Source organism: Parus major, chromosome Z (assembly GCF_001522545.3).
Source record: "Parus major isolate Abel chromosome Z, Parus_major1.1, whole genome shotgun sequence".
NCBI classification, from domain to species: domain Eukaryota; kingdom Metazoa; phylum Chordata; class Aves; order Passeriformes; family Paridae; genus Parus; species Parus major.
Genome location: NC_031799.1, coordinates 55493837 through 55520906, shown reverse-complemented (window position 1 = coordinate 55520906; position 27070 = coordinate 55493837). Strand labels below are relative to the sequence as shown.

Genomic DNA, 27070 nt, shown 5'->3' with positions numbered 1-27070 from the left:
TGTCTCAACATTTTAAGCAAATTGTCTTGCTGAAGGAAATAATTCTCATTCTAAAATATATTTGACCTCAAAAATACATTTTAATTCCACCATTTTTTTAATCTATTATTTGAGAATTTAAAACAGTTTAAGAAAGGTTCAGTAGAACTAGTTTTTCCTCAACAAAATCATGGAGAAGACAGCATTTTCCTCAGGGACCCATCACGGAATTTCTGAGTAAGTCAAAGGTAGATCGAAGAAGGCTCAGAAGTACTATTATTTGGACAGAAATCAGAATGTACATACAGCCTACTATCAGGTCTAGCTGACATATGAGCTTTCACAGAACACAATGCTCAATGCACAATTTTTCATCTGCAGTAAAGCAGTGGCAGTCCTTCAAAAAATTCACAGAAGGTTAAAGAAAAAGTAAAGTAACAAGGAAAACACAAAGTTTTCAAAGTACATTTCACATAGTGTTAAAATTAAATCAGTCATTTTTGGGAAAATTGAAGGTAATAGAGAATAGTGAGTCTTTGAATTACTAGTGGAAAACAGATCATTTCCATCTGACTTAATTCTGAATTGCTGTTGAAAGAAGTTATACATTGTATTACATATTGAAGTAAGAGGTAGCATTTAATTCTAAATTTGACTTTCTACCTGACACAAGGACGAAAAACAAAATACTAACAGCTTCTACTCAGTATTTCACAGAACAAGGCCACTAGGCTTTGATAACAAGAGGAACAGAGAAGAAAGGTAAATGAAAAAAATGTTTGATTTTTCAAACACAGCAAAGTCAACAAATCCAACCTGGCTCTGATCTGATCAACACATAATATTGCCATAAATATATTGGATCTGAAGAATAATTTTTAATTTTCATGAAAATAGAACAATGTACTTACTACTCTGTTTTCCAGCCCTATCTTCTCATTTGAACACTGAATAAACACATATTATCAAACACGTAAGAAAATACCAAAAAAAGGATAGTGGTAACATGTAGGCTACATCTAGCCCCTCACATCATCACTAATCTGCCAACTAAATAAGCCTCTTTCAGTCATTTCTGCTTTGCTCATTTCCGTGTTTCCAAGCCCCTTGCCATCACTCTTCTTGTTTGTGTTCACTTCTCAATGCTTGTTCTCCACTGCTGCCACTTGTCTCAGTGAGGGCCCTCCAGACAATAAGGTCCTATTTGAATTTCTATGCCAACCCTACAACTTCCCACCTGCTGACCACATGCTACACTGATACAATCTCATAGGTTAGGAAGAAAGCAGGAGTAAGCTGCAGGTTATGCCTGACAGGTTTCAGTATATGAAAGCAACGTTACGTCCCAGACGGTACTGGCAGAAATCTTGTGCTCTTTATGTGGTTGGGTGAGCATGCAGAAAATCACTACTTCAGGGGCAGTGCTCCTAACAAACACCTTGCGCAATGCAAGACAGTGGCAAAGCATACAGGAATGGTACAAGAGTACAACACATGGTCCATCTATGGGCAACACCAGGGTACGGCCCACAGAAATACACTGGAAAGCTCCATTTGGTCTTAGCTAAAGGACAATAATTCCACTATTTCAATTAATTTCTGCAAGTTACGCCAATGCAAAATTAACCTTTTCTCCCTTAAAAAAACCCCAAAGCAATAGCATTTTATTGAGGCAATTGCTCCTTTGCAGAATCTATTTATGACATTTTTAATCTTTATTATTTCAAATTAAGGTGTTTTGTGGTGTTATTTTGCTGAGTTTTTGTTTGGTTGTTTTTGAGTTTTTTAATGAGATTTGGACTGTTGGCTATATTTCTGCAGCACAACAGAAACTTCTCTGGCAACAAGGACAGAACATTTAAATTCACAATGCCCTCAAAAAGAAGCTATGGGAAAGGATTTTGTGTTTAATTTGGGTGACAGGGATTGTTATTTAGAATCCATTCAAGAATTCACTCAAGATCAGCCTGAAGTAATTAAAAAACAGTAGTCAAATACCCTTTCTTATGGAAATCTTCAAGATGAGCTTGAGAAACATGAAACCCAAAGACTGTATTACTATTATTCAAAAAATATAGCAGTGGACAAGCTGGAAGACAAAAGCATTTCAAGCACGAGCTGGAAGAAGAGCCACTGATGTATACGGATCATATTGTATCACATTTTAATGAGATTGAAAGGATATGTTGCCTACAAGATAATACAATCGTAACAAATACACAACAAAGCTTTAGGGCACATGGTTTCTTTTCTCTCAAAGAGATTATCTGAAGCAGCTCAATTCATAAGAAACTAATATTTTTTATTTAGCTCATAAACAACAGACAATTATGTCTACTCAAACAGGCTGTTTTAAAGAAAAAATAGAGTTTCATTCAGCAGGCTATCACCAGAAATTTTCTTTTTTTAGCAAAAACAATTAAGTAATCATAACACAGTTTAAACAACAGAAGCATCCAGCTCCCTAAAGGAAGTTTAGGAATGCTCTAGCAGTAGAAAGATTATCTGTTTGGATCAGAAGACAATATACTTCTATACTTCTCATTTTTAGTCACTGAGAAGGTGACCTGGTTAAATATGGAGATGGGAAGTGATTACCTAGCTCAAACCATCAGTTCCTAAAGTTTAGCACAAATAAGTTTGAAACCCATAGTCTTTAGCCTTACTAAAAATTACTGGATTTCATTTAATAATATGAGGAAAGAGAGCCATTTTTCCTGAACAAAACCATGAATCCTGAAGTCAATGGTTCTGGTTCATAAAAACTAAGTTGCATGCCAATTTTATCTTAAGCACACACTGTATGCCATACTGTTGTCTTAAGAAAAATACAGACTGAAAGTAAAAAATCCCTTATTTTCATTTATACCTTTAATTAAGGGTGCACAGACTTATTTGTTGTTTTTATTAGGGTAAACTAATGTAAAATAGAGGCACAGTTTCATGTAACTGCATTTAGAAGGTTAACTTACATCAGGAAAAGGATTTATCTAAGACAGGTAAAATTCTGCCCTGAAGTCCAGTGATAATTCATTATCATGAGAAGGAACACACCAAACTTCCCAGAGGGGAGCCCAGGTCTGGGACAGACTTCATCCTGCACCACTGGCTCAGTGGCAAGTAAAAGTTGCTGTGTCTCCTGTAGAGCCATCACCACAAACAAAAAAACTACTACAAATGCAGAAGGTTGTTTTTTTTTAGCTACTGGAAAAACTTCAGGATTTAGACTAATAAAATTTCAAGACCAAATGTTTATTGTTCTTGCCATAAGCAGTTAATTAAAATTGGTCCAGTGTAGAATTATTTGTGGATGGTTTAGGTTACAAAGGAATCTGGCCCCTCCAAAACTGATTCTAAATCTAGAACTTTTGAGAGCTCTGCCAAGAGAGTACATGTAATAAAAAGTAAGAATGGGGTTCTCCTAGTTTTGTTTGAGGATAAGTAATTGTTTAAAGAAATTGGCTTCATTTGGCCTTTCTATTCATTTTAAGAGCAGACTTGCTTCATTCCCAGTAGAGTTCCAAGTAGTCTTTGTTTGATAACTAACCTCTGCCTGTGCAATAATTAAGCACTATCAAGAAAAGACCAATACAATTAAGGATATAGGTAGTTCTCCAGAGACCATTACAGATGGCTGGATTGAAGTAAGTCCTGACTCCATGTGACTATACTTTCTGTAGCCAAATAACTTAGACAACATTTTAACACACTGTTCTTCTGAATTTAGGGAGATCCCAAAATAATTACCAATTTACACATCCATCAAACACAGAAAATTGCAGGACTTCTACAGACGCAGACTTTTGTCTTCATTAATGTCCCAATCAGAGTCTACACTCTCTGGAATCTTACTTTCCCTTTCTGAAAATTAAGTGAACTGGAGAAGAAGCACCAAGTAATTTTATCCCTAAGAGAAATTATCTTACAGAAAGGTAGGACACCAGCTACATGCTAGTAAGGGGTGCAGAGTATTTTTATTTCCTTCAGATAGCTTTCTGAGTAAAGCCAGATTATTCTTCACATAGACAAAATACCTTCTATTCCATTTACAAATTCCCAGCTTGATACAAAACTACCAGAAATCCTTGATCAAATGTCTCTTCTGCAACAAATGATTATTGGCTACAGGATGTTCAGAAACTATGTATTTCCTATATGCACCTTAAAAGAGTGGGCTTTGTTGATTTTTCAGAAAGTTCTGATTATACATTTTAAGTCTTTCTACTCCCAATGTGTTTGTTATGATAATTTTAAATACTTATGAATCCTAAAACATACTTTTGAATCAAGGACATCGTTCCTTACTCATGCACACTAACAGATGAAGTTACAGTTCAATAAAGATGTATTCAAAAGTAACTTATAAGAGAATGCGAACCTGACAGTCTCCCTCTTTACTGAAAACATTTTTTTACAAGGGTCAGTTGTCAGACCATTCAAGCAGCTCAAGAAATTATCTACAGACTGAAAATACCACTCTAAAATATTGTCTTATTACCACTATTTTCAGAGGAAACTGTATCCTATATGCCACTGTCTCTTTAAACACAGAGCTTGACAACCTTCAGTGTTCCATATGTCTCACTGTATGGATTTAAAAATATACTAATTTTTTTGAGGCATATCACAGAACATAAAAAAACTGTTGGAATGGAATGATTCAGGGTCTTTAGGAAGGAGAGGCAAGGAAGATCAGGAGGCAATGTCACCCTCCATGGCAATAACCAGCTGAGTGCATGGAGTTTTGCCTGGGGATGGGGGAGGAGCTGAACAAGAGCTATTGGGAAGAATTAATGTGAGGGCAGGGTTAGGCAGCCACAGGCCCTCCAACCAGGAAGACTGAGCAGCTGAGTCCCTGTGGTGCTCCATCCTTCCAGGTCACACTATGATCTGAATAAAGCTCATTAGGTCTCAGTTTGACAAACAGCACCTGGGCTCAGTTCTTGAGTTTATCAGAAACACTCTACTCCCAGGAACTCCTGCTGTCTAACAAGCTCATGTTTTCTTTATGAGCAGCCTTGGAAACTACTTTTCTTCCTTGTGTAGCACAACACCCCTGTTCTCACACTTTCAAAGAAAGTCCACCAACCCATGATGTAGCTAGGATGAAACATAATAATGACTAAAGCCCCACTCTCTTGCGACCCTATAAACAGTGGTCTAAAATGAGAATTTTTGAATTATTCTGGACTGCAGCAGCTGTGACCAGCAGCCTCTCACTGAGTGGGGCCTCTCAGAGTCCACAAACTCTCAAGTTTGCCGTACTCAGAAGGCTGCTGAACAAAAATGAATCATGGGCCAATACTCCCACTCCTCAAGGCTCAACTCTGCACAAAGGAGAATTACACAATGCAAAAGCACTCAGAGTGAGTAATTGGCTGCCTTTAAGGGGAATTTTTCATAGGTACCTTGCACTGACTCTGTGCATAAACATACACACATACTACAGCAAATTTTGGGAGAAATGCTGCTCTCTTAGATCTTCAAGTATCTTGGATATCAAAGTAAGTTAGGCCTGTAAGGTAACTAATAAGAAGTTATAAATTAGGCTAAATGCTGGTGTTATTCCTATCTTGAATTGTTAAGTTTAAGGTATAAGTTAAGGTGCCAGTTAAGGTTAAATACTTTTGAGTGCTGTTAAGCTTTTAGGCTGTTTTCTTTTTTATACTTGCTTTCACTGTCCTTTTGTCACTTGTCACATGCACGTAAACCCCTAGAAAGTTCTCAGTTCATTTCTGTTTTGACTGACTGAATTTTCTTGGCGTTTGGGGTTTTTCCCCTTTACCCTTGGTGTAACTGACAAGTAAGTAGCAGAGTGAATCTTGCGAAGAACTTTGTTGTGCTTAATATTAAATCAGTTTTTTACTGATACCCTTGCTGATGATTTTTTAAGTGATCTCAAACACTTGTTCATAACAGTTGTCTACCAAGATAGAGGAACCACCTCATGTTCACAAGCTCTGGTCCCCATGGGGGACTTCAACCACTTTGTGACAAGACAGCAAGGCATCAGCAATCCATTAAGTTATCACTGATGATAACTTCCTTCTCCAAGTGACAGAGAAGTTAAAAAGTAGATATGCTATGCTGGAGCTTGTTCTCATCAGCAAGGAGAGGCTGGTGGGGAATATGAAGCTCAAGGGCAGCCTTGGCTATGGTGATCATGAAATGCTGAAGTTTGAGATCCTACAGGATAAGCAGTGAGAAGGGAGCAAAGCAAGCTCAGTACCCTGAATTTCAGCAGATGTAACTTGGCCAGTTCAGGGATCTGCTTGACAGAGGACCATGAGATAAAGTTCTGCAGGGAAGCAGGGCCCTAAGAAAGCTTGTTAATATTCAGGCACGAATTTCTCCAAGCCAGAAGCAATGCCTTCCGACAAAGTCAGGCAAAAACCATGAGGCATGGGTGGATGAACAGTGAGCTCCTGTATGAATCCAAAGGAAAAAAAGGAAGCATACAGAGAGGGGAAGCAAGGACAGGTAGGCTGGGAAGTATACAGAAAAATAGTCTAAGCAGCCAGAGATCAGCTTAAGAAAGCTAAAGTCCTGATAGGATTAAATGTGGCCAGGGATGTCAAGGACAACAAGAGCTTCTTTAAGTAAGTTGGTGACAAAAGTAAAACTACAAAAAATGTGGGACCTCTCCAGAAGGAAACAGACCTGGGATATGGAGAAAGCTGAGGCAAAAAAGTAACTTTCTTGCCTCCGTCTTCTCTGGCATGTATTCCAGTCATATCACTCATGTCACAGAAGACAAGGGCAGGAACTGGCAGAAAGAACTACCCACTGTAGATTAGGTTGGAGCTCATCCAAGGAATCTGAAGGTGCACAAGCCCATGGGACCTGCTGAGGTGCATATACGAGTCCTTAGGGAACACCTCAGGTGAAGACACTACCCCTTACATCCACTACATCAGAGAAGTAATCTCTGAAGAAGAGATACATCTGAAGAAGAATCATCTGAAGAAGTAATCTCTGAGAAGTACAGCCCTGTTAAGATAACCCTCATTATTACAAAAGGAAAAAAAGGAAGGCATGAGGAGCTACAGGCTAGTGAGACTCACCTCAGTGCCCAGCAAGATCACAACGTAGATTCTCGTGGTAACTATACTGAGGGACATGGAAAATAAGGATGATGATCAACATGTCTTCAGTAAGCACAGATCGTGCCTGAAAAATCTGGTAGCCTTCAACACATCAACACAGTGTTGATGCATAAAGGAAGAGCAACCAACATCATCTACCTGGCTATGTGCAAAGCATTTGACACTGTAACACAGGATATCCTTGTCTCTGAACTGGAGACACTGATTTGACAGATGAAACAAGTGGAAAAGGAATTGACTGAGTGGTCACACTGTAAGTTGTCGTCAACAACTCCATGTCTAAGCGGAGACCAGCTCCTTAGGGGTCCTACTGGGACCAGAGCTGGGTAACACCTTTGCTGGTGTCATGGACAGTGGGATCAAGAGCACCCTCAGCAAGTCTGCCAATGACATCTGGCTGCATGGTGCTGTCGACATGCTGGAGAGAAGATATGTCACAGGGGGACCTGGAGAAGCTTGGGAGGTGAGCCTGTGTGAATATGAAGTTCAACAATGGAAAGTGCAAGGACCTGCACCTGGGTTAGGGCAATCCCAAGCACAAATACAACCTGGGCAGAGAATGGAGAGCAGCCCTGGGAGGACCTGCTCATGCCGATGGACAAGAGGCTGGACATGATCCAGCCATGTGCACTCACAGTCCAGAAAGCCAAACATGTCCTGGGCTGCACCCAAAGCAGTGTGGCCAATAGAGTGAGGGAGGGCATTCTGCCCCTCTGCTCTGCTGAGAATCAACCTGGAGTGCAGCATCCAGCTCTAGGGTTCCCAAGATAAGAAGGACAAGGACCCGATCAAGCAAGTCCATGAAGATATTCAGGCAGATACTCAGAGCTGGTGCTTTCCAGCCTGGAGAAGAGAAGGCTTCAGGGAGACATTATAGCACCTTCCAGTACCCAAAGGGAGCCTGCAAAAAAGCTATGGACCAACTTCTTACAAGGAGTATTGACAGGACAGAACTAGTGGTTTCATACTGTGAGACAGTAAGTTTAAATATTCAAAGATTAAATATTCAAATATTCATTCATTAAATATTCAAACCAAATTCTTCAGTGTGAGAGTGGCAAGACACTGAAACACATTGCCCAGAGAAGCTGTGGATGTCTCATCCTTGGAACTGTCTAAGGGGAAGCTGGATGGGGCTTTGAGCAACCTGGTGTTCCAGTCTATGGAAATGGGGTTGGAACTGATCCTCTTTAAAGTCCTTTCCAACCCAAACCATACTATGATTAAATATCATTGGACAAAAATGAACACATTCAGTGTTAATATCAGACGTGTAATCAAAATTCCGTTTGTTTTTCAAGTAATTACCAGTTCAACATTATGGTTTATTTTTCTTAAAATGTTTTGGGGCAATCTTATTTAAGGAGGAGTAAAAAATTTATTTTATTTCAAAAGTGGTTTTGCCACTGTTGAAAATTTTATAATAATCAGACGTTTATCCTGCCTGGTGGAGATGAGAGCCCACTGTCAAAAATCTAACGGCCACCTTAAACTGACATCAGCTTTATGCTTGACAAATATAGTGAATGCTTCTTTTATCTGAAGAACCTGAATTCCAAAAGTAAGATTTAGAAAGCTCAAACTTGATGCTTGAGGTGCTGGAGTATGCCCACTAGAAAGCAACAAAGCTGGTGAAGAGTCTGGAGCACAGATCCTATGAGGAGCAGCTGATGGAGCTGAGGGTGTTCAGAAAAGGAGGTTCAGGGGAGAACCTATCACTCTCTACAACCCTGAAAGAAGGATGTAGCCAGGTGGGGGTTTGCCTCTTCTCCCAAAGAGCAACGAATAGGACAAGAGGAAAAAGCCGTATGCTGTGCCACAGGCAAGGTTAGATTGGATACTGGGAATATTTGCTTCACCAAAAGTGTTCTCAAGCATTGGAACAGGCTGCCCAGGGAAGTGATTGAGTCACCATTTCCAGAGGTATGTTAAAAGCCTGACAGATATGGCACTTAAGGACATAATTTAGTGGTGAATTTGGCAGTGCTGTTACCAGTTGGACTCAATGACGTTAAGGACATTTTCCAACCTACGTGATTCCACGTCTCTGCTTTATTGACAAAGCACCTTATTCCTGTCTGAGAAGTGTGAATGGTTTCTCATTTGCTGTATTAACAGTTATACTTACAGTTAAACTGTCAGTATTGTGCAACATTTTTATGACCAATTCAAAGAGTAACCTAATTAGTGATTACTATGCAGTGATAAGTAACTGGCTTACATAAATTCAAAGGGGTCTAACTGTTTTCACTAGAAAAATCTCTCTACAGCTGGAATAAACCAAGATCTGAATGCTCACACCTTTTTCAAGGTGTATTTATTAATTCAATAATAACAACTTTCATATTTATATACATCCTGTAATTTCTTTAGCTTGCTGGCATAACCTTTAATGACTGTGACAAAGCCTAATTAACAGTGTAAGCACTAAAAAAAAAAAATCAAGAAATCAGCATCATCTCTAAGCTACTTTATTGTTTTATGGTGCATCACAAAGAGATCAGAAAAGCAAGGAAGCACTGAAAACCCATGTTATTGCAACCTATTTACTTTTCTGTATTAAATAAGCACATCTATATCCTGGACACTTCACTCTGCCATGGTATACTTATAAATGTGAAGGTGTTACGCTACAAAAAGATATGCCTCATCCTTCTTATAAGGCTAACTAACAAAGAGGACAATTCCCAAGACACGATCATGATAGTTAGAAATTAAAAAAAGATTATTCCCATAAACATTATTTCCATAAGGACAAACTATATTTTGCACAATACACAAAAATTGAAGTTCTTAATGACTATAGACTGAGAAAAACTGTAACTTGAAAGATGCTTTATGACAAATCACAGCTGCTTCTGTACCTAAAAAGCACACATACCTTTTCCTAAATGTGTATTTATACTCATGTATCTAGCTGTTCCTGTAAGGCTCTTGTGTTCTCGATATGGTATGTGCTTCTTTGTTTCTGGATCTACGTATTCCTTTGCCAAACCAAAGTCTATAATGTGAATAATTTGCTGGGTTTTGTTTCCAGGTCGTCCTATTAAGAAGTTCTCAGGTTTTACATCTCTGTATATCAAGTTCTTTGAATGCACATATTCCATGCGAGAAATCTTCAATGAAAGAAAAAAAAAAAACAGACAAGGAAGTTTACTTTAAGCTTCAGGTTGCCATGAAAGTGTGTTTGAAACTAAGTATCTTATATTGGCCTTCATGTGTAAAAGAAATCACACCAACCCCCCCCCAGTATCTTAAGACCAAAGTGATACTGTTCTTAACAAAGTACCTCCCAGTTAATGTCAATGAAAACTGCACACTTTTCCAAAGCAAATATACACCAACTGATGTATTAGAAACTTTCACACTGGACATTAGCCATGAATCTTCCACATAACAGAAGCTTTTGTCTCTCAAAACAGCCAGCAAAAATATGTTTTGTGTACATTAAAAGCAAAACCAGAAATTATGTCACCAAGCAAAGTTCGATATAAATCTATTGCATATTAAATATATAAATGAGAGAAGCACTGAAAGTTCATCACTATGGGTATAAAGTCCATTCTAGCTGGACTGCTTTGTATCAAAATTTCCATATTCAGAAAGGAACCGGAAGTATTAAATAAAGCTGATCTTTGGACTTGTGAGGACTTGAGCATTTACAAAACTCATTCCGTCATTCTGGCTATAAATAAGTTCAATGTGTCTGCATGTCTGTAGTTGAAGGCCTGTTATACAATTACAGTCATGTTTTAAACAGCTATTTTTAACTATTAAAGGTAAAAATATAGTGATATTTAGGGAAGTGGAAATCTGGTAAACATGCACATAACTGTCCTTCTTTCCTCTTCCACACACCCTCAAGTCAGAACCAAATGAAAAAATCTTCAAAAAGGAGAATAATTCTTCATTGAATAATTTTGTACTCTAATTTCTGTAAGGATTTGGGGAATTTTTCATTTTTTTGTTTACTTTCTTATAAGAATGCCCAGGAAAAAAATATTTATGCTATTTAGGAGTCCCAGAATACGACTGCTTGTGTGGGATAAAATTACTTTTATTTCTTCAAGGTTTTTCTTTTTTGAAAGAGTATGTCAAACTAAAATTCATGATTTTAGGTTGTGATGAGAACTCAGAAGACACAAGTAATTACACTCATGATCTGACTTGAAAAACTGGAACAAAGTAAACTAAAGTAATGTAAGAGTATTCCTGCTTAAACTTTAGCACAAGCATTTTAAATACCACCAACACCAATTTAAAACAAGAGAAGTGCAAATCTCCTAAGTGAAGTAAGCATTTAATCCATTGAAGACTGATTTAGTTATTCTAGTGAACACCAAATTAACATCTATTCTACTTACCAACTGTATGGCTATCATAAGAACGGTTTTAAGAGAAAATGTCCTACCACACAAGTCAAATAAATCTTCCAGACTAGGTCCAAGTAGTTCTAGCACCATAGCATTATATTTGCCACATGGGCCAAAATAATAAACCTGAGGTATTCCATCTGTAAAATGAAAATACAAATGATAAAGGGTTAAAAAAGATTAATGAATATAGCAATAAAATTCTTACTCAATTTCATGTTCATCTTAAGTTAAAAATAAATTTTTCACATAAAAGCAAAAATAAACCTCATAAAGACTACAGGTAAAAGACACAACAAATATTGAAGATAGTTATAAATTAATTAATTAAAATGGTACTATTACATATTTGACTTATGAGAGATATCAAGACTTTTATTAAAATGTAAAATTACAATCTATTAAGCTTAGTAACCATAAATTGAAACAAGGTTTTAAAATGCTATAAAGAAAGGTTTAAATAAGCTCTTGTGCAAAAAAAAAAGACACTTAAAGTTTTTTAATTAAAGCTATTTCTACCTTTAGGAATAAAACCATCTTATTATCTAGAGAAATCATTTTAAAAAAATCAAAGAGATTAATGAAGCCAAGAGCTAAATGATACATTAAGTCTGGACTTTATAGTTTTAAGTGAACACCTACCTTAGAGCAACAGGCAATTCAGAAGTTTGAAAATATACACAGCTAAAGCCTTGCTATTCAATTTTACTTCCACCTATTTGTACAATATCCATTGTGTGTCTATTTAATTAAAAATAACTTGGTATCGTTGCTTTTACTCATCTTGTACTTTTTCACACACACAGGACATCTTCATTCAGCAGAATTTTGTTTACTTAAGGAAGCTAGTTATGCCAGATTTTTGGTTTTTGTTCTTCAGTACATATTCTCTGCTTTTATTCCAAATATTTAATACTCTGAAAATGTATTATTTCCCTGTGAGCTTTTCCTACTGTGTCCAACATTACAATACTGCACTATGCAGAAGTACCAAACCTATTTTCAGAACACCTTAATGAAACACTGGATTTCAACTTCATTCTCTGTAGGTCAAAAGTAACCCTAACTCTGAGTGTTTTCTGAAGTACATAAAGCCTTCACTTTTCCATACCTTACTATAGTGACACACTGAGGGCACAAATTTTTAATTGTATTCACTACAGCTTTGGGTAAAAAACAAATATTAAAAAACACTGTTTTAGCAAAACTAACATAAACAAATGCAAAGTTTTTAAGAGGCTTTTCATTAATCTATTTTCTTACAAGTCGGAGGAGTTAAAGATAGACCCCTAAAAATCCAGTTTAACTGTTCAGTTTTCAAAGACTTGAGCTACAATTTGGTTTTCAATATATATCACTCACACTTCTCTCTATACTAATGTACTTAAAATGTGTAATCATACCTACTTCAGAAAGACTTCACAGGAGTAGCTTATTGCTACCGATGAAGAAGAATTAACCATATTACATCCTCTATCAAAATATGGTATGAGACAGTGCTCTTCAATTTAAAAATATCATCTTGAGTTATCAGATAGATACCTAAATACTTGATCTTCTGATTAGATGAGAATTCCAAAATGACCCAAAACTGTGTTTAACGTGCAGTAACTTCTGCAGTGCATATGGAGCATCCTGTCTAAAATTACCCGTGTTAATGAGACAATTTGATATTAACAGTTCAAAGCACTAGAAGATAGGTTAAGAACCAAAGCCCTCTTAGTGCTTTTGTTTAAAAGCAATAAGCAAATATCATTCTGCTACTTACATTCTTTCTTAATGTCTCTAAGCCTCCAGAAGTCAGAAAGTAACATACTATTGATAATAACATATATAATGAGGCTTTTTCTCCCACTACAGAGATAGATGAAAGCACTCTTGGATAAGCCTTTTAGAGACCTTGGTTTCATTAAAAAAACAGAAACTCTGATTTTCAGAAATTTAAGAAGCCCCCTATTTTGTTGACAAGATATTCCACTACTTATTCCCAATTAAGAGGAGGTATTTTATTTCCATTTTTAATTACTCTGGCTCAAACCACTCAAGAACAAAAGAAGAAAATACACTAAGTTTTTAAGATGTATCCTAGTTGTCTTGCTGTGAATTTAAAGAAGTCACTGTTTTTTGGTTTTTTGATTAATAATTATTTTGATTACCATTCAATCCTTTCTAGTAGCTTGACAGATCTTCTCCCCATTCTCGAATATCTTTTTTAAAAAGTAGTACCCCTCCCCAATTACAAGCAGAACTCAATGCTTGTCACCCAAATGTTGCTAAAACTTGTATATAATTGCCTCCTCTTCCATTAAAGAGGAAACTTACTTGTGGCCAAAAAAGTAAATTCACATACTCCCGTCCCACTAAGTTACTTTCCATTTAAACATCTTTCCTTTCAAGGTTAAAACTCTGAAAATAGAATCATTTTTTTAGGTATGATTCGTATTTGCCTATCCCTAGATATTTATACTTGCTGACAAGTAAAAAACTTTCATTTGAATGGGCTCAATCGACTAAAGCAATCTACAATACTAAGGTGGCTGCCCTGTCATAAAGTTGCAAATCCATTTTAAGCCAGTATGATTTTAATCCTATTTTACTCTTGACAAAAATCAAAGAAGTCTTGACTTGAAAATTAACTATTTGAGCATTGTTTGGACTCCAATTTCTTCTAAAAAAGTTAACTTTCATTAGCCACCTAAAACATTACTGCTGTACACCTCTGGTGTCCAAGTCCAAACACTCCAAAAGTACTTGACTATCCAGAGTGAAGGAAGAAGGGCAAGGAGAGCCCCCCTATGTAAGTTATGTGGATTTATGGATTATACTGTTTAATTTTCACTCAAATACTTTAGTCCACCATGTTAATGTACATGATGTCCAGCAAGCTTTTAAAGCTGGCAGATTTGATTTCCTCTACAATGATGAAAGGATAAAAATATTATAATAAAGGAAGCATGACTAGTAGATTAAACTGTATCTGCCAAACCTCTTTAAAATAAATAAAACAGTAAGTTATTTCTGCTTTGGGACCATTATCCATCTTAGTCATTCTCTTTTTCAAGAACCTCATCACTAAATCTGATTCAAGCTTGAGACTGCATGTTGTTCACTCCAACTATCTAGAGTAATATACGTGACTAGCACAAACATACATTTGTATCTTAAGGAACAAATTCCATCTATTTGCTCTGGCACAATATGTCACAGCTTTAATTATTGTATGTGTGTTTTCTCACTCAGGAAAGAAAAATTAACTTGATAAACAGGCAGCAGAGACAGCCAAAGGAATATGTAACCCACAGGCCAATGGCAATACCACTTGCATTTAACCTCATCTATCACTGACTTAATTTTGAGCTGTATCTTGGCAAAATGTCTCTATTCAATACGATCTAAATTTGTAAAGCTATTAAGTGAGTAAGTAGCTTTCCAGTGTTTTCCAGTTTCTTGTAATATCAATTTCCTTCTAGAGCTTTCTCTAAACCAGTCAAGAAACAGACTAATGGTTTCAGCATTATATCCTATTGCTTAGAGTCTGTTAAATCAGATACATAAAAGCCAGTAAAATACAAAAGACTGCTCTTGCAGGTGTGTGTTCAGCTTCCTATAGCCCACTGCCTTTTATCTGCAGTCTTAATTTTCCTATGTTGGAATTCATTGGACACAAGCCAAACACTTTAAACTAGTTGGAAGATTTGCAGTAACAGTTGTCTTTCAATGTACATTCATGCTGGTACTCTTGTCAAGGATACAAATCAATAAACTGCCACAAATACAACTATTCCCTGGTTAGTCTATGGAATCTGGTCTGAATCCTCTCAAAGGAAGCAATTATAAAACTTAGGGTAGTGTGTTCTGGCTTGAGCCAAAGCAGCATACACGGAAGGTCACACAATCTGTGGAAACATAGCACCTTAACACTACTGAAATGATGATCAGCCACAAATGATAAAACTCTAAATGCAGAACAAGACACTGTCACCACAACACTTAGACTACAGCTCTTACTTAGAAATAAAAGAATATGTTTGCAAAAAGAAGAAACAGTAATAAAATAATGAGATCTATTCCAAAGGAAAAATCTTCCTTAGTTATTTACATTGCTAAAGCAGAATTAGAGATGCATTTTATTGTAATCATTATTGTAAATCAAATAGCTGTAATTGTGGAAGGAAGCTTGATAATAAAGTTTACAGAACAAAGTGAATGTTAGATAAATGGCTATCTATTGTATGCCTCACAAGGCCCACAATCTCTCAAATCTCTATGATGTCACAATACAAAAATAATATACATTTTTGCATACAACCAGGCTTCTTATGGCCAGTAACTACTGTTTCTCAAAAACAATATCATGTAACTATTACGCACCTGCCATTCCTTCCAGATATCTTGCCCTTATTCTAGGGGAAAAAATTACTTTAAATCCAGAAAATCCTGTGTGTCCTTAAGCTACATGCTAGAAAAGGACTGGCATAAAACAAGGAAAACTTCCAGCTTCCATTATAATATACTTATAATTTTTGTTGGACTACACTTAAAAATAAATTAGGTATTATCATCACTGTTTATTCACATAAACATAAATATTAGCATATTCACATTAAGAATGGAGCAGTTCAACCTTCTTATTAAAGGAAGCACATCAGCAGCAAAAACTCAAAACAGCCGAGACTGAGTCCCCAGACAACGCACAACGCAACTGCAACAGTCATCACCACACAGATTAACAGCATCTATGAACAGATTCTTCTTCAGTCAAGAGATTTGATATTTGATTCAGTTTAACACTATATTCTTAAATTAAGCTTAGAGCTTTATTTTGGTTGGTTGGATTTTTTAACTTAATAGTGATTACCAACCACTTCAACTAACTTCATTGTTTTATTCCCCAGCATAATAATGCCAGTCAAATTAGAAGAGAAGTAATAAAGCAGAACAGCATGACTAAAGAAAATTAAAGAAACAGCCATCAGTTTAAGAGCAAATTCTCAGCTACCTACCTAGAAGTATAGTTCAAGGCAACATTCATGTGAAGTTACTAATAAAACTCACTTTGTATTTATACTGAATGATGGCTAGCAAGATGTACGGAAAAGATATGAAGTGAGACAACTCCAACATACCTGCAAGAACTGATATTATTTAGATATGTAAACTACGACTACCCTGAACTTACTTGCTAACTCTGTAGCTTACAGCTAGACATTTTGTCTTCAGTATACATTGTCCTTGATCATAAGAAACATTAACACCTTTATCTTAAAAATTAAAGACTACCCCAAAATCTGAAGCTCCACTAAATTATTGCTGCTTTAATGAAGTAATGGGAATATTCAATAATATAGCTGCACATGTCACATTTGAGTATTCTCATAAAATCTCCTTTTCAAACTCACTTCAAACCTTTGTAGCCTTCATAATGTTTATCCTGTAATAGCAGCAAAATACCAATCCCAAAGTATTTTGAAAAATACAGAATGAGGTAAGTTATTTTAAATTGTTTCTAGAAGATCAATGTATAAAAATAATCACCTGATACAATAATCTAGCTATAGTGCTTTGTTTCTAGCACCACACTCAAGGAGACTTGTTATTGAGACACGTCCTCATAGTATGATGGAATATCAATCTAGTAAAGTATGTTACAGTCTGCCCACTGAGAAAGAAATTAAGAAATTATTATACTGAAATTTTTGTCTTGGAAGAATTATAGCAGATGCTGATACACCGCAATGAAATCATGCTGGGCTGCCTTTTCTCCCAGAGGCTAAAGTGGAAGGCAAGGTGGCTATGGCCCAGAGGATGAACCAGAGAGGGTATCACCAGCAATCTGAGATACCACTGCCTTCTCCTGGTGATTCACAGTGACAGTGAAAACCGCCAGTAATTATCTTAAATACGCAAGATTGTTTGTCTTTCACTGGTGAAATCTGCTTCATGGATTCCACACCCTGAATAGAGTCGTGTTGGGAAGGTAGAATTAGAAAGAAATTATAAATATGACTTTGTAGCCAGAAAGGCTAAGGAAGAAATACAAATGATAGCACGGTTTGAGTAATTCAAAGAAACCGGGCTGGTATGCCAGAACACATTCTTTCCTGCAATAAAACCAAGCTGAGACCCCTCATCCCAGCCTTATAAGGAAAGGTCTGAAGGACCCTGAGATAACTAAAAATATGCAAAAATAGCGATTTCTATAGGTTGCACACAAATGTTACTGTATTAGTATACTTAGAAAGATTGGTCAGTGAAAGAATAGAATATTCATATGTATAGATTATATAAGTAATTGTAAAAGAGAGTTCGCTCTCTTGGTCTCTCTTAGTAACTCTTAGTCTCTCTTGGTAACTATTGGTCTCTCTTAGTAACTCTTGGTCTCTCTTAGTAACTCTTGGTCTCTCTTAACTCTTAGTTCTTTTGTTTTCTCTTGTTTCTCTTACTACGTTCTCTTGCTGCTCTTTCCTACTCCTCTTTAGCTCTTTTTCCGGCTCTCTCACTTCTGTTACGTTCTGTAACTCTCTTTCGTAGAAATCTTAAGTCTTAAACTCATGTATTCGTATCTTACCCTCTTTTGTATTGCTCTCCCTGAGCCCGCCTTGAGCTCTATCTGTTAGCTCATAGTAGGCTCTCTCTCTCTCTCTACCCCACGCCCTGAAATAAACTTCTAACACCTAACTCGATTATAGAGGTCTTTGCCGTGTCTCTGACCGTCCCCAGAAAGCGTCTCCTACAGAGTCGTACAAAAAAAATTAATAGCTGTCACTGAACACTCATATCTCACACACCCCAGATAAAGCTGGTCTGAATTGAAATCAAATGAAGAAACATTTTCTCATCTGAAGTAATTTTGTCTTTACCTAGAGGAAAAAACATTAAACACAGAAGTACCGAATCTCATTCTTGGCTTTGAGCTCATCAAATACATTTCCAACACAAAACAGCAAACTATAAACAGCACTGTCTAACCTACTAGCCCACATTAAACTATAGGTATATAGGTCTATAAGGTACCTCATAACGAAGAGGTGTTCTTGCCTTAAGGAACTCTGCCCCCTCAAAAAAGAAATTCAAAGTATTTCAAACTCACTTTGCTATGTTCCCAAACCAAAATGTAATTTCCAATCTGGCAAATCCTGACATGCTCTAAATGCTAAAAATAAATATTCTACTGTGTTTGACTAGAAAATGGTGAGCAGACTCCATTTACTGTACGGTAATATTTCTGTATCTTCCAAATCCACATTATGTCTACACTGAAATCTTCCTGAATCACTGATCCAACAGTAACTGTGTCATTACAACTGGCCAAGTACTATGATTCCCTTGTATCAAAGGCAGACTCAGGCTCTCACACTCTCAAAACCGAAAACCGTATTTTTAGATAGCAATACAGGGCACATCGCATGAATGTTGGTACCAATCACAATGATTCAGGTACAGAATGCAATACTTAGCACTCATTTCACAATGGCCATGACTTCTTAAATACAACATCTTTTTCCATTGCAGACAAATATATCCTATACATTGACTGGTCAATAGCAGTCACCTTGTAAGAAAAGTGTTTGGCTTCCAGTTTTTCACATGGAAGTGTTAACTAGATTTCAGCTAAAAGAACAGATGTACAAAAGTTAAGAAAAATAAAACCCAATTCACAATACTGAGCATCTGCCTTATTGGAAATATTAATACAGCAGTTTCACCAGTATGATAATCCACTGCTGAACCACCTGTTTTTAGATCTGTGACTTCAAAAATTACCTCACATGAAAAAAATAAACACTAATAATAGATACCCCTCACTGCTATAAACAAGAACTGTTTTAAGTAAGCCTGTTCTAACAGCAGCATTACAAACAGGGGTTCTACTGAGCCACTTCAAGCAGCAGAAGCTGCTTGCCATTCTTCTGGTCCACTTGTCAGATAAGTAAGAACAAAAGAGTTCTCATTCACTTGCAAAGGTTCACAGTCATTATGAAAATGACCCATTTACTAAGGGAGGTTAGAAAAATTAGGCAAGGAAAGCTGAATATGTTTTACACTCTTCAACACATAACACATAACTTCTCTCATTTACAGACTTCTTTCTGCAAAAGATAACTGAATCATACTTTAAATACCTATCTGACACTTAAATTACAGCATAGTGCATGAAATACACCTACACCTTATCTTCTAACCATGCAAAGAAAGGCTGATAGCATGAAAGATGAATTCAAAAGTCAATAAAAAATACAAAACCATTTTCTACTAATTCCAAAAGCCTTAGTGCAATTTCAGGTAAGAATTCAGCAATCATTTTATTTGGAGTACTACACTTATGATCGTATTGCAGTTTTTCTTATACTTGCGTATTCGGAAAATACACATTAAACAAAATTTATTAGAAGCAAAGATATTCTAGATTCCATCCATATGCTCCTCATTCAATTGACTAGAAACTTCTGCATACTGACTAATGATCTCAAACTTCTGGACAAAAACATGCTCATAGTTACTGAATGACAAAATTATCACAGAAAAGTGAAAGCAATTTCATAAAAATCTTTATTTGGATATAAAACCTAAATGAAATAATAATGAGACTAAAATAATCCACATCTTCAAACTAATTTTAAAACTTGCTTTTAGTAAGTTAGAGGTCCATTTCCATAAAAAACTGAAAACATTTCAAAAAGCCCAAAAGCACTGAAAGTATTTTCTCTTTAAGAAAGATTCTTCACATTTTTTTCCTGACTTACACCTCCATGTTGCTGCACATTCATAGACAATTCAAAGAGCGTATTTAAGAGTAAAGTTACAGTTAGGCATTCTTTATGAGCAGATTCTCTCCAAAGGAATATGGTTTTGAAATGTTAATTCTTATTCAGGCAAGACAAAAGCATTTTTTCTTAAATACAAAGAATTAATACTCTCAGTTCCAAAGCCTTGTGCATAAAAACATCTATCATATTTCATGCCTATTTTTTCCTTGTTCTCTCGGTGAGCAGAACTATAAAAGAACCTCTGATCTTTTGTTCTGTTAAGAATGTCTTCCATCTTCATGGCATTCAAGACACAAAACAGCATGACTTAGCACAGAGATTAATAATACAAATATATATTTTTAAAAAACCCCAAGCTACAAGGTCATTAGGAAAGCAAGAAAAAGGGATATTATAAACATAAATAAATAGACTTAGTAGACAAATACTGGCTGCAGATAAGGAAATACCATGAAAACATACAATTTCAAAATGCTACTCTTTTCATCAAGGATGCCTACGAGAATCGGAGGAAGTACAAAGATGCTCTGTTAAGAAGGGTTTCAAAGTAAAATAATCTGAAAATGCAATCATATTTTCTTAACCTTCTTTCAGGACATATTGCCAGAAAATAACCTAACTTTCTTTTATAAGTATTCATTCATATGCTAATGCCTCTCCCTCCTCCTCCTGCCATCTCCAAGTCAAGTGGGATTCCACAGGACCTACAGGAATTTTATCCCTTAAGCTGCAGGTTATTTCACACTAAGTGTAAGTTAATTTGTAGCATAAACTGTGGATTTTGTTGTTCATATTTGTGAAAATCATGGGGTTTTATAGAAAATAATGGCTCTGCTGACAAGATTGGGAAGAAGTACTGGAAGGACAACTCCCTTTTCACCAATTGCTTCTGAAACCATAGTTTAGTAGTCACTTGCTATAAACACACAAGTATACATGTAAACATGAGGAGAACAAGAGGGAGTGCAATTTTGTACAATTAAATGCAAAATACATAGTCCACACAGTTATAAAGCTATCAGCCAAATTACTACACGTTTGTGCGAATACACAAAAACAGCTAAAGAAAAGACTACTTCATCCTAAGAAAGCCTGCAATTGTGGATTTTTAGAAACTTGAAAGATGGAAAGCTTCAGACAGCTGTAACTCCTAGTACGGTGCACAACTGTGTGAGAGAAACCTCCTATCTTCACAATTACTATATTTCAAATGTCTTCCAGCAATGGCAGCTATTTTTATATCTCCTGTGACAGAACTTTCTGCAACTTGCATGCTGATGATCAATTCCTTCAATCTATTCTCTCTCTGATCGAAGTACAACCGCTGCCCATAAAGCAATACTCTCCATATGGACAGAGCTGGTGTAAGTTTTTTTCTACTATCTCCTGTTCTACATGGGAGGTTTACATACTTGCCTTCTGAATTTATCACTTGGTGGATAAACTTTCCAACACTATGCTTTCAACTGTTCATGAGATAAAATTACTTAAATCTATGCTTGACAGCATGTCATGAAAAATCAGTAAACTAAAACAAATTACCACAGATTACATGAGAACACAAACTACAAAATGCTGCAACTATTTTTCTGGAAATCACAGGCTGCGTAACTTCCTCAGCTTGAGGGCCCAACTCCTAAAAATACAGAAAAAGAGATTGCTGCCAGAAGATAAGGAATCAACAATCATTTTTAACTTCTATGTGGACAGGAACAAGAAAATTACTTTCTTTATAATGAGCCTTTGCCACAAAAACCATTAAAATAAGCCTCAAGTAGACTGCCTGACAAAGGCTCACAAAGGAGCTTTCACGGTTCTGTGCTGGGAGAGGCTTTCGCTTTTGAATAAAAGCAGGTTACTGCAAAAACAAAGGAGGTCTATAACAAAGTTCTTCATAAATATTGATGATGCTTAGTAAGTCACCAGCTCTATCTTTGCTTTTTCACCCTAAAGGTCACCTCATCTTCATGAAAAGAATCGGAGATGTGATTCTCCCTTTCAGTACTTCAACAAGGCATCAGAGAAAGAGATAAAAGTTGTTGCAACCAGCAAATAGGGTTAAGAAGATTGAATGATATCTGAAGTGAAGCAGAGTACTTGACTATGTTCTTACACTAAACACAGTTCCCAGTCTTACTCTGGGAGTATAAAATAAATAAATAAAAAAGTAAACATGGTTACATTCACTAAGACATTTTCCCAAGAAATAGTCCTATAAGGGTTCCTAACTCTGAGAAGCACTGCCTAATTTCTGCAGTCTGAACTAGAAATTATAGCTTTATTCTTACCTCCACTAGACAGCTCCTTTGCAATTCAAGATGGTTACACCTCTACATTCACAGACAGGTAATGTAGCTAACGTGCAGTAGGTCGTGTCCCATGAGTTAATCACTTAAGATTTCAGCTTTCTACTCATCAGCTACTGCACAATGCTAGTGTATGGTAAGCTGACAATTTATAACTACTTAAAAAAAAAAAAAAACATCACCCATACATCATACTCTTTCTCCAAATAACAAGCATAGAGACTCAAGATTCTGACTATCTATCTACAACTTTAACTTCCATCTCTGAAAAGAAATTGAAATGTTGTTTTGTCAAAAGTAATCTCTAAAATTCCTAGTTGCAAAACATTCATAGTACAGCAGGCAAAAAAAAGTCTGTATTAATTGAACATATTAGAAACTTTGCTTCACCAGATATAGTCCTTAAAAGACAAGCAAAAAATTTTGCAAGCTACTTGAGAAACACTATCTAGTCAGTGCAGCAATGAGAATATAATCCTGAATTTTAAGGAAAAAGGTGAAAATAGTAATTAAGAAGTATTAACATTCATCATAACACACACATATTCAAGGTAACAAAATCGAAGTGGTATGGGTATGTTCACTGTGTATTTCTTTTTGGAGATAACTTTTCATACGAAGTAGGATTTTATTCTAGTTTAAGCAGAACTAAAATCACTGTTGCAAATTCCAGGCTCCTTTGTTAAAAAGCCCCTGATCACACATGTAGAAAACCACTGCTAGTAGTCTGCTCATAAAATAAACTTCTACATTAGTAAAAAATAGAAAAAATAGCTAATTACCTGACCTACTCTAGGAATAATTTCAATAAAAAGATGTCAAAAGATTTCTTTTTCCTAAGTTGTAGCTGATTTAGAAAAATCTGTACTCACTAAGGTAAGACACTTCACATCTTCCTAGCTGATTATATGCAGTATTGTGAAAGGCACAAAAATATGTGAAAAGTTTTAGGTATCGCTCACTTACAAAAACAAAATCTGACAATTGGATCATTCAGATGACCACCGTAAAAAGTACTTCTGGGTATAAAAGCACCAAGGGGAGTGAAATCAGAAAGTCAAATATTAAACTGCATTTAAGCTTTTCCTAGAGATATTTAAGAACTTTAAAACTACTAAGCAGGAATACATACTGTATCAGTAAAAGTTAAGTAAAGTAAAACTGAACCTGAAGCTATTCAAATATCACATCAGCTTTAACTCAAAAATACATGATTAGTAGATTAGCAGTTTGGAGATCTACAGTATTTTTTCAAAGAGTTGAATTGGGAATAGTCTAAGGTTACTTAGTTTAAGGTATACCTGTATGCAGACAAATGCTATGATAGGTAGGATTTATTAAATAGTGAGGACTTCATAGATATACTTTATAGAGCAGGAAAAAAAAAGTTAGAATACTGGAATTTATACATTAATCCACTAACTCCTGGGGCTTTTTTCTGCCTTAAATATTTAGGAACACTTTATTAAATAGATTTGTACCTCTAAACCCAAAAACTTCAGCCAAGAATTGACCCTGGATTACATCATAGTAAAATGCATTACACAGCTTTTTACCTCCAGATCCTAGCTGCTTGTAGAATCTGTATTCCAAATGTAGCTGTGGTGCTCTCGACTTCATTGGCTCCTGATTTAAAAACAAAAAAAAACATTTAAAACAAAGCCTAAAAACTAATACACTAACCTATTACCAACCAAACTAGCCCCACTGCTTCCAAGACACACAAAGTTTGAATGTTTCTTCTGAAATGACTGGCAATTAAGAAACAAAGAAAACTAAACTTTCAGGTGAGACTAGTGCTTATAGGGATATTTACATCTTTTATTGCTTCACTGGACCAGAGTTCAACAGGCAAAGCAAATAAAAGACACATAATGGAATAGCTAAAAATTAGTTTGTTTCTCCAAAGCACGTGGATGGAATGTCCAACATTTCTCAGAAAGTGGCATTAATATGCAGCTTAACAGATTGAAAAGAACCTCCAAATACCTAATACTCAACAGATGTATCTTTTTAAGGATGAAGTCTTATCCTAGGATCTTAACAAAAAATACCAAGTCCTTCCACCAAATAGTAACAGCTTAGCAGAAATCAAGTATCATCATTCCAAACTATAAATCCAAAACTAGCAAAAAAAAAAAGCCCCAGAATAAGTTCATAGTTTATGCACGTTAAGGAAATCTTATTTCTGTGTTCAACATTCCAGTGTGTCAGGGTCTCACAGAACGAAATGAAGTGACATGAGATTAAGTACAGGAACACATGTGCAGCCTAAATGGAAACCCAAACTTCTTGAATATCACCCTTTGAAAAGATTCTTTAGCACAAGATTCTTGAAGTAATTTCTTTTAGAAGATACTCCTTGTTTCTCATGATATGTAACATGATCTTAAGATCAAGCTCCACCAGGTGAGGTTTAGGACATTAGGAGGAATTTCTTCACAGGAAGGGTGTTAAGACATTGGAATGGACTGCTCAGGGAGGTGGTGAAGTCACCATCCCTGGAGGTGTTTAAAGAAAGACTGGCCACAGCACTGAGTGACATGCTGTCATGGTGGTCTTCAGTCAGAGGTTGTGCTCAATGCTCTTTGAGGTCTATTCCAGCCTAATTGATTCTGTGATCTTCCAATGCATCAGTGACATTCTGTTACTACCAGAACTGCAGTATATAGTAACTGTTAATACAGTTATCAGCAATAACTGGCACTGCTGATCAATTTTCTGGAAAAGCTTGGACAAAGTACTCATCTTTTTCCTCACATCATCATTTTCAGAAGCTACAAGTTTATAAACCTGTGTTGTTTCTCAGTGTCACATTCAGGGCATAAAAACTATGAGCCAATGTGCAAAAATGAGAAATTTAGTCTTCTTCCTCAACCCATCTTCCTCCAAGACTTAGTTTTTTCCAATTGATGTCAGAGTTCCTGACAGTGAACATTCATGCATTTGATCTTGTCAGGATGCCAAAGGTGGAAGCCTAAAAGTAAAGAGGAACTAATGTAACGGTTTCTGCAAAATACAAGTAGAATTTACTGTATGTTTTTTACACTCCAGAGCAACCAACATAACTGAATATTGTATTCTTTGCAAAGAAGTAAGCAAGAATTTTCTAAAATAAGCAAGTGTTTATTATTCAAAAAATTAATTACTTAGTAAGACTAACTGGGCCACCAAAGGTCTAGCTAGAGTTTATGAGAAGGACACATTAAATTTATGGTCAGTTACTCAAGAGAGATATTCCCTAAATAAGACTTTACTGTAAACATGAATCAAAGCAAATCAACACAACTGTCAGCCTTTAGTACTCAGCTTTCAGAGGTATGAGGAAACCCACTAATGCTATAAAGCATTTGAAATATTTTAACATTTTAGGAAACAACACAAATTTAGCAATTAGTTTGCTTGTAGTGTACAAGTCTGTTAGTTACAAAATACACCACACACTCTCCATAATGCCTAATTAAAACTTATGATTCTGCCAGCTAAGAAAGAAATATTTTAGTCCACAAAACTCTGCATGTCTGCAGAGTTTATAATAACACAAGACACTGGCTTATAGGAAATTTAATCTTGTTCAATTATACAGTTTTGTCTCAATTGATGGTACATTAACAACTTAACCTCGTGGTTGTAACACGGTCCCATTAAAAGGATAAAAACAGCTTGTATGTAGTAAATTTACAGGAATAGATTTAAAAAAAAAAATCTAGGTAAAAGAAATAACTTCCAATTTCTGACGAACACCCCCTCTTTTTCATGAAAGCTGTTTGTCCCAGCCATCAGCAGAAAACAGTCGTGATACATCTCCATAAGGCAATGTTCTTAAACAGACAAACACATCTGCTGAACATGGAGCCAAAGACTGAAGCTTAATCTTGTTGAGCAGAGACAAACACTTTTATCCTCTCCAGTAAAAGTGAAAAAAACATGTGCTTGTAGTTCATTTACAGAATGACAGCCTTTAGGAATTGCCTTATTTTTGTAAGAAGGCTTAGATATTTTCCTGTCATTCCAAACATGCAAAGGGAACGCACCATTCAACCAAAGTTGTAAAAGGGCAAGCACAATAACAGTTTCATGTACAATTATTTTATTTCTGCACATCGCACTCTGCAGTATGCAATAACTGTACATAACAGAAAGAACAGGAAAAGATAAATCAAGATAAAAGAATGTTAAATGTAATCTTTCACCATAACTTAAGAGTGAAGAATACACTACTGTATCTACAAGTCTACAAAGAAAATTAAGTAATAAAAAAAGAAATGGCAAATCATAGTTCTTTGGTTTCACTAGTGTTTCAATATATTTCACCATCTAAAAATAAGCCTAAGAATATATACCTGTTCAAACATCATGTTAATCCCAGAGTGCACTGAAGCCAACTTCTCCTCTTACCAAAATAAACTAGTGTATTTTCTTTACTTAAATAAGCCCAGGTCTTCACAGAAGCATCCTACAAGAATTGCTCTGGAATCGGCAAAGCTCAGTATACAACCCTCCCTATTCTGCTTCTACATTCCCATCTAATTATTTCA

At 36.0% G+C, this 27070-nt stretch overlaps 1 protein-coding gene across 9 annotated transcripts in view; it reads right to left on the bottom strand.

The window, feature by feature from the left end:
- The window catches only part of CSNK1G3 (casein kinase 1 gamma 3), a 78006-nt gene that overhangs the window by 20140 nt on the left and 30796 nt on the right, over positions 1-27070 (bottom strand). For 8 of the 9 annotated variants that reach the window (XM_015653470.3, XM_015653468.3, XM_015653471.3 and 5 more), the window contains 3 exons: positions 24089-24158; positions 11450-11598; positions 9967-10201 (listed from right to left, as the gene is read on the bottom strand). In XM_015653470.3, coding sequence (XP_015508956.1) covers positions 9967-10201; positions 11450-11598; positions 24089-24158 — 454 coding nt within the window. Of the gene's footprint in view, positions 1-9966; positions 10202-11449; positions 11599-24088; positions 24159-25325; positions 25510-27070 lie in introns of all 9 variants that reach the window. The other variant, XM_033520345.1, reaches the window with a different exon arrangement.